Here is a 6,700-nt window from a genome sequence, read left to right as displayed (position 1 = left end):
ATTCCAGATGTACTTCGACATTCGAAGAAATTAAACTTCGGAACCACATTGATTGCTGGTTTGGCCACATTGAACGGGCAGTGGTGTAGTATCGACTGAAACTATTTACAATATTTTTGAGGAAAATATCGCTAAATTCGATGAAAACCCACCGAATTTCCGATGAGCGTCAACCAAGTGTTGGTGCCAATCGAATTCCACACGCGGGCCATGATGCTGACTTTGTTGTGGCGATGCGCGCTGCCTGCGGCGTCCACGACTCTGGCCCATGCGAACCGCCCAGTCACCTTTGCCTGCGCGGAGACTGTGCGCTTTGCAGCACGCCAGTTCTCTTCCAACTACGGCTCCCCGTCCGAGACTCATTCCAAGTCGTCTATCGTGTGGGTAGGAGGGTTGCCGTATTCGGCGACAGCTTCCGACATGATGCAACACTTTGGCGAATTCGGAACGATCAAAAGAATCCAAATGCAGGCAAACGCCATCGGTTCCCCCAAAGGATCGTGCTTGATCACATTTTCGTCGCCGGCGGAAGCAGCGGCGGCTCTTGCGATGGATCGACACACCATCGGCTCGCGGTGGATGGCGGTCAAGCTTCACCGGCAAAAGAACTCGGTTGAAAACGCCCCCGTGATCAAGCCGTCTTCGACAATCTGGATCGGTGGCTTGCCTTTCAAGACCTCCGACGCCGACATCCACGAGCGCTTTGGGAGCTTTGGTTCGATCTCCAACGTCAGATTCACAGAACGGTACGACGGCAAGCCCACTGGCATGTGCTACGTCACGTATTCGGCGCCCGAGGCGGCGGAAGCGGCCGCCGCCTCGATGAACAAAGCCACGTTCGGATCGCGCTACGTCCACGTTAAATTGCACTTCGACCAAGGAACAATCAAGCCGCCGAGGAAAGCGGACGATCAGGTGAAGACGGTTCGACAAGATCAGGTAAACCGCGTGTACTTTGGCAACATTCCGTTCACAACGACGGAAACGGAGCTGGCTGAGACCTTTGCCTCGTGCGGCGATCTCAAGGACGTGTTAATCTACCGCGACAAGAACCATCGGTCCCGCGGCCACGGCTACGTTCAATTTAAGGATGCCGGCAGTGCTGCCGCCGCCGTGCGCGACCTCCATGGCACAATCGTCGGTGGACGGGAAATGTCGGTGGAAGTGCCCAAGGCGATGCGGGCTGCGGTGGCCGCTGTCGCCACGTCGACCACCGTTCGTGTCACAAACCTTCCCGTCGATCTCGAAAACGACACACTTCGCTCGATGTTTGACCACTGCGGCGCAATTTCGCACCTTCGCCGGGCCAGCGACAACCAGTCCGCGCTGCTTGTGTTTGACAGCCCTGAAGGTGCACAAGAAGCGCAAGGACTGGCGGGGGCCGACATCGAAGGTCGTGTCATCCACGTCCAGCTCACAGAAGAGAAAGATGAATAGCGTAGGCACACAGGCTCGAGTAGACAGCAATGCATTGCAATCGAGTGCACATTGTCCCGTTGTATTTGCTGTCGTGGGGCCCATCGTTGCCCGCTTCAACCGACCAGGTCTGGAGGCATCGATATTGTACGTTTCGAACGTTGTGTGGAGAGCGAGATGCAGTTAGTCGAACACGTTGAGCCGACGAGCCAAGACGTTGTGGTGCTGGCCTTTCTTGCAACCCTCTCGATGCCGTCACTCTCGCGCACGGATTGTGCAGGTAGAAGCTGGTTCAGACGAGCGAGCTCGGTGGGGTCCTTCTAAAAGCCGCGCATCTCGTTCGGCGTCTGCGAAAGAATGACTTGGCCGTCCACCTCGATGATGTTACAATCTCTGAATACCAGCTCCCGAGCGCGACGGACTCTTCCCTCAAGATATTGATAGAGCCACACCGACGAATGGCTTTGCACGGCCGGAAGAGAATGCTTGAGGCTCTGGTGGCACCATCCCTTCGACTGGTGCAGTCGACGGTGGTCAACGTGACTTGTGTCTGTTGTGTCTGGTTGTGATCCTCTCCGGATATTTCCGCAACTTCATCCGGAAATTCCGTGGCGCCTTTCACCACCCAAATCGACAAGAATGCTGCGCGCAGTGACTGCCCACCTGGGACGTCGACCATGCGGCGCGGCCGAGCCGCTTCGCCCTTTGGGCATCATGAAATTTGCAACGAAGCCGTCAGCGTCACGTCCCAAGAGCGACCGGTCCGTTTATGTTGGCAACTTGCCACACACGTGGACGGAAGAAGATGTCAAGAAGGCTTTCCAACAAGTTGGGCCCATCGATAAAGTTCACATGGCAAAGGACCACGAGACAAACCAGTTTCGCGGTTTTGCATTTGTCGAGTTCGTCGACCCAAGTGATGCTGCCAACGCTGTTGAGTTCGGCGCTAAGTTGGGCAAGAAGAAGTACCTGGTCAAGCCATTCGTGCCGCCTCCTCCAAAGTCGTCTCCTCGGCGAAACACGTCGTCCAGATCGTCCTCGACCAGCCTTCCATCTCGCGCGGTGGGTGACGCGTCCCCGATCGTCTATTTTGGCAATCTCCCATTTGGTGGATCCGACGACGACGTTGTTGACCTCTTCTCCAAGTGTGGTCCCATTAAACACATTCATTTAGTGAAGAACTCCGCGGATCAGTCCCGAGGCTACGGGTCCGTCGAGTTCGAAGACACGGTGTCCGTGGCGGCCGCGTTGGCATTGGCTGGTCGCACCGACGTCACACGGACAGAACACAACCGTCCACTCATTGTCAAACTTCCCCACCAAACTAAGCTCAACGTGCCGTCGACCGTCGTGCTCTTGAAGGGTGTGTCGCCGAACACGACGGAAGAAGCGGTGGAAGCAGCAATCCGCGCCACCGGCGCGAAAATCGCCCATGTGCATCTGCAAAAAGACAACGAGACCAAAGAGCCCCGGGGCAAGGGGTACGTGATCCTGCACGACGCGGACAGCGTCGAGAAAGCCATCACAGTTACCCACATCAACGGCAACAAGATCGAAATCACCATCTCCCACGACTTTAAGAACAAGCCCAAGACGCTGTTCGTGGGGAACCTGCCGGACAACGTGACGGAGGAAGACATTCGGGACGTCTTCGCCACGTGCGGCCCCATTTACCAAGTGCGCCTGGCGCAGCACCCAGGGTCATCTCGAGTGTTTGCCCATGTCCAGTACGCATCGTCAGCTTCGTTGATCGCAGCCCGGCGCATCGAATCCCCGACCATCGGCGGACGCAAGCTGTATTTGCAAGTTGCAATGGACGAGTAAGCGCGGTAGACAGTCACAAACGTGTCGCACGTAATATTAGGAGATTTGCAGCAGCAAGTGTATTCAATTTCGCGAGCTCCCTTTCTTTACACGCGCGAGAAGAGATACCTCTGCATGCCTCCCGGACCCGAAGCAGCCCTTGTGCATGCTTCAGTGTTCGCTTGCGTCGCCAGCAGCCTCGATGGCCATCGATCGCCCGAATTCTTCGCTTGTCGATCTTCGCTACGATTAAATGCAGAAATTTGCGGCATTCGGATTGGCCAAATCAATCGGCATCCGGATAAACAGTTGAACTGCGATGAACCACCACTTCTTCACCATGCACCACGCCTTGTCGACGCTCGTGCAGCGCGCCGCCGCGCGCTCTCTGCTTCGTCCGTCACAATTGACGCGTCCACTTGGGTGCATGAGGCTATCGTCTTTGACGTCGGCCCCAGAACCTCCTTATCGCGTGTATGTGGGAAACCTGTCGTACCGGGTGACGGAAGGCGACCTCGCGTCCATCTTTTCGAATTGCGGCAACATCGTGCACGTGAACATCGTCAAGAACAGCGTAACCCTTCAGTCCAAAGGATTCGGGTTCGTCGAGTTTGATGCCCCAGAGTGCGTCGACGAAGCGCTCCGTGTCGGTGGAACCGTGGCCGCCGGCCGCCTGCTGGTTGTGAAACCCGCCACCCCTTCGCCCGCCGACACGTTTGCCAAGCACATTCCGCCTCCGTCGTCGCCTCCCAGTTTAGGACCAAACCCATCCAAGGTGTATGTTGGTAACCTCACGTTCACCAAGAACGAAGCCGATATTGCGGAACTCTTCCACGCGTGCGGCCCCATCAAGCACTTGAATCTTGTTCGTGAGGCCGACACGGGCCGATCCAGGGGATTTGGATTTGTCGAATTCGAGTCTCCTTCTTGTGCGCAAGTGGCGCTGCAGCTGCATGGCGCGACCATCGACGGTCGCACGCTGATCGTGAAGGAGACCTTGTTACCTCACACGCCCGTTGTGACCCATGTCCCCGACACCGTGTATGTGTCGAGGTTGCCCGAGAACGTGCTCGAGTCGGACCTGCGAGACATGTTTAGCCACTGCGGCACCATCGACTCGGTGCGCATCTCGCACTCGCCCGACTTTTCCCAAACGTTTGCCCATATCAAGTTTGCGTCAGTCGACAGTGTCGAGCCAGCGATGCAGTTGACTGGCGCCGATTTTGACGGCGAGGTGGTTGTCGTTCAAAAAGCCATGCGTCGCACGTCGAAGCCTTAGTGTGCCTTTTTCAAATCTCCATTTAATAGACTGTACTGCTGCTTCATCATACACCACTGACGTCCCGTTGCCGGCACGATTGGACGTCCCACCAGGCGGCAACCCACATATTTCGAGCTGCATGCGTCATCAAGTGCCTGGCGATAAGGAGAGTTGATCTCGGCAATCTGCGCTGTTCAAGGACAAGACCGTCAAAATGGCCATGCGTTGTTCACATGGCGTACGAGGTCACAACAGCGTTGGATCTTTGATGGTTGAGAATTCGATGGGCAGATTTGAACCTGCGGCGTCAAGGGTCATGCTTGGTGTGTGGGTGGTGGGCATGTTGAGGTCTTGCACTGGGTTGGATAGGTTCTGTGGTGGTGGGACAGTAATCAGGGCGATGCGCTTCTTGGCCTTTTTGGCCAGTCGTGGCGAGGCTGGAGTTGACTCCGTTGAGGTGGCCGATGCTGCCGATGGAATGATGTCGTCGGCTGCAAAGGAAGGAGCTGCGAGGGTCAACACGTCATGTGGCGCTTCCTTCGAGAGACAAGGTGTCGTCGGGCTACCGCTCGTTCGACTTCGCTTGATGCCGATCGAATTTTGGACTGGGTTCGCTGACACCTCCACAACATCGCAGTCGTCGTCGTCGTCGATCGTGAGGTCGACAGTTGCAGGAATTGATGGCGCCGCCTCAATCACCACATTCTGTGCCACCTGGATTTCATCTAGTGCGTAGTGGAATTTCGCCACAGACGGGGCAGCGTCCCCATGAGTCTCGGGGGCGGTGGTGGAAGAGTCATTGGTTGGCGACGGTCGTTGTGTTCGCTCGAGCTCGTCCGCCTTGGCCTGTTCAGCCGTGTAATGTTGAAACAACTTGTGCAGGTCCGACTCGAGAGAGGTTTTAAATCCGTTCTCGGCTTCGATGGCGCGCGTGGCCGCGATGAAATCGGCGTCAAACGCGGCGGTGTGCTCGTCCAGAAATCGTTTCCACCCCGCCAGAATCGTTTGCTTGACTTGCGATGCATCGGGCACGACATCGGGGGTCGCGCCGGTCTCAACCATGTCGTCGATTTCGTCTGCATCGTCGTCGTCCAGCCGTGAAGGCGACACATCATCGGTTTGCGCCACTTGAGGGAGTTCCTCCTTGACATGAAACACTCCAAACAATTGCGACGTTGTCGCCAGGTCGGCCTCCGTGAGCTCGCTGTCGTCGACTAGGTCATTGTCTTCGCACTGTAAACATCCTGTTTGCTTGCCGTCGTATGCTTCTGCACACGAACGATGGTAGACGCCGTCGCAATCGGGACATTGCACTCTCGAGGTCTTGACGCCGTCAGGAGCTTCGCGACATTCGCAGATGAAGCATGGCTCGTCCGGAACTGGCCTCCTCCGCCGCCGCTTGGCGTGGTATTCGTCATCGTCGGTGGCATTGCCGTCGCTCCGTGTGAGATCGACACAACAGTCGTCGTCGTCATCGTCCACACTGCTCTCGTACTCGCTGGCGGCGTAATCGTCGGGGTTTTGAAGGAAATACATATCAATATGGCCGAAATACGGACTAGGGGCAGCTTTCTTCTTTGCCAGAGTCTTCGTTTTCGGTCCCAGGGCGGCCCCGGCAGGACGATTCTTGGCATTGTCTGACGATGCAGTTGGCGTATCAGCAGTACTCGCAGATTGCAACAGTGTTACGATTGGAAAGTCGTTGGGTCGAAAGCGACATCGTGCAAATGTTCGCGAAAGTAGCACGCCACGTTCGTCGGGCACTGCTTGAAATATGCCATCGCCTTCCGTTGCAACGACTCGTGGGTCATCTTCACGGAGATCGTCCGATACGTCGTCGTCCGACGACTCTGTGTCGTCGCTGATCTCTTCGGCGTCTTCAATTTGCTTGAGTCGCTGTCGTTCTCGCTCTTCATCCGACGACAGAACTTCGACGATTGCCGCTTCCGTAGACTTGTTCTTGAGTTTTCGCGATCGCAGGGTCGTTCGTGTCGCACCCAGACTCAAGGATAGCGTGATATTGCACCGGTCGCACCATTTGGATTCTGTGGCAAAGATGGGGATGTCGCATCCGCTGCATCGGGCGTTCCCTCGACGGCGCATACTCTCAACGTTTCCCGCGACAGATCCCGCCCGACACGTTCGGCAAAAGCGTTTTAAGATATTAAAACGTCTCCTCTCTTCATCTTAAGCAACTATGGTATAATTTAGTTACGTATA

General features: G+C 56.1%; 4 protein-coding genes across 4 annotated transcripts; 3 read left to right on the top strand and 1 right to left on the bottom strand.

Moving 5' to 3' along the window:
- Positions 1–162: 162 nt before the first annotated feature.
- Positions 163–1,497, top strand: H310_13934 (hypothetical protein; the record flags this gene model as incomplete). Its single annotated transcript, XM_008881597.1, has 1 exon — positions 163–1,497. The coding sequence occupies one exon, from the start codon at positions 163–165 to the stop codon at positions 1,435–1,437; it is 1,275 nt and encodes a 424-aa protein (XP_008879819.1). The 3' UTR covers positions 1,438–1,497.
- A 527-nt stretch (positions 1,498–2,024) lies between these two features.
- On the top strand, positions 2,025–3,307 carry H310_13933 (hypothetical protein). Its single transcript, XM_008881596.1, has one exon. The coding sequence runs from the start codon at positions 2,056–2,058 to the stop codon at positions 3,238–3,240; it is 1,185 nt and encodes a 394-aa protein (XP_008879818.1). The 5' UTR covers positions 2,025–2,055; the 3' UTR covers positions 3,241–3,307.
- Positions 3,308–3,559: 252 nt separating this feature from the next.
- On the top strand, positions 3,560–6,625 carry H310_13932 (hypothetical protein; the record flags this gene model as incomplete). The annotated part of the gene is made up of 1 exon (XM_008881595.1): positions 3,560–6,625. The coding sequence occupies one exon, from the start codon at positions 3,560–3,562 to the stop codon at positions 4,496–4,498; it is 939 nt and encodes a 312-aa protein (XP_008879817.1). The 3' UTR covers positions 4,499–6,625.
- Positions 3,562–6,625, bottom strand: H310_13931 (hypothetical protein). The gene has a single exon (XM_008881594.1). It carries the CDS (start codon positions 6,581–6,583, stop codon positions 4,727–4,729), a length of 1,857 nt encoding a protein of 618 aa, XP_008879816.1. The 5' UTR covers positions 6,584–6,625; the 3' UTR covers positions 3,562–4,726.
- Positions 6,626–6,700: the final 75 nt, after the last annotated feature.

This window comes from Aphanomyces invadans, assembly GCF_000520115.1.
Source record: "Aphanomyces invadans strain NJM9701 unplaced genomic scaffold supercont1.58, whole genome shotgun sequence".
NCBI lineage: Eukaryota > Oomycota > Saprolegniomycetes > Saprolegniales > Verrucalvaceae > Aphanomyces > Aphanomyces invadans.
This window is presented reverse-complemented; position numbering and strand designations above follow the sequence as displayed.

Bases quoted from the DNA above. Each gene is read 5' to 3' on its own strand.
- H310_13931 (XM_008881594.1), bottom strand. From the start codon at position 6,583: ATGCGCCGTCGAGGGAACGCCCGATGCAGCGGATGCGACATCCCCATC.
- H310_13933 (XM_008881596.1), top strand. From the start codon at position 2,056: ATGCTGCGCGCAGTGACTGCCCACCTGGGACGTCGACCATGCGGCGCG.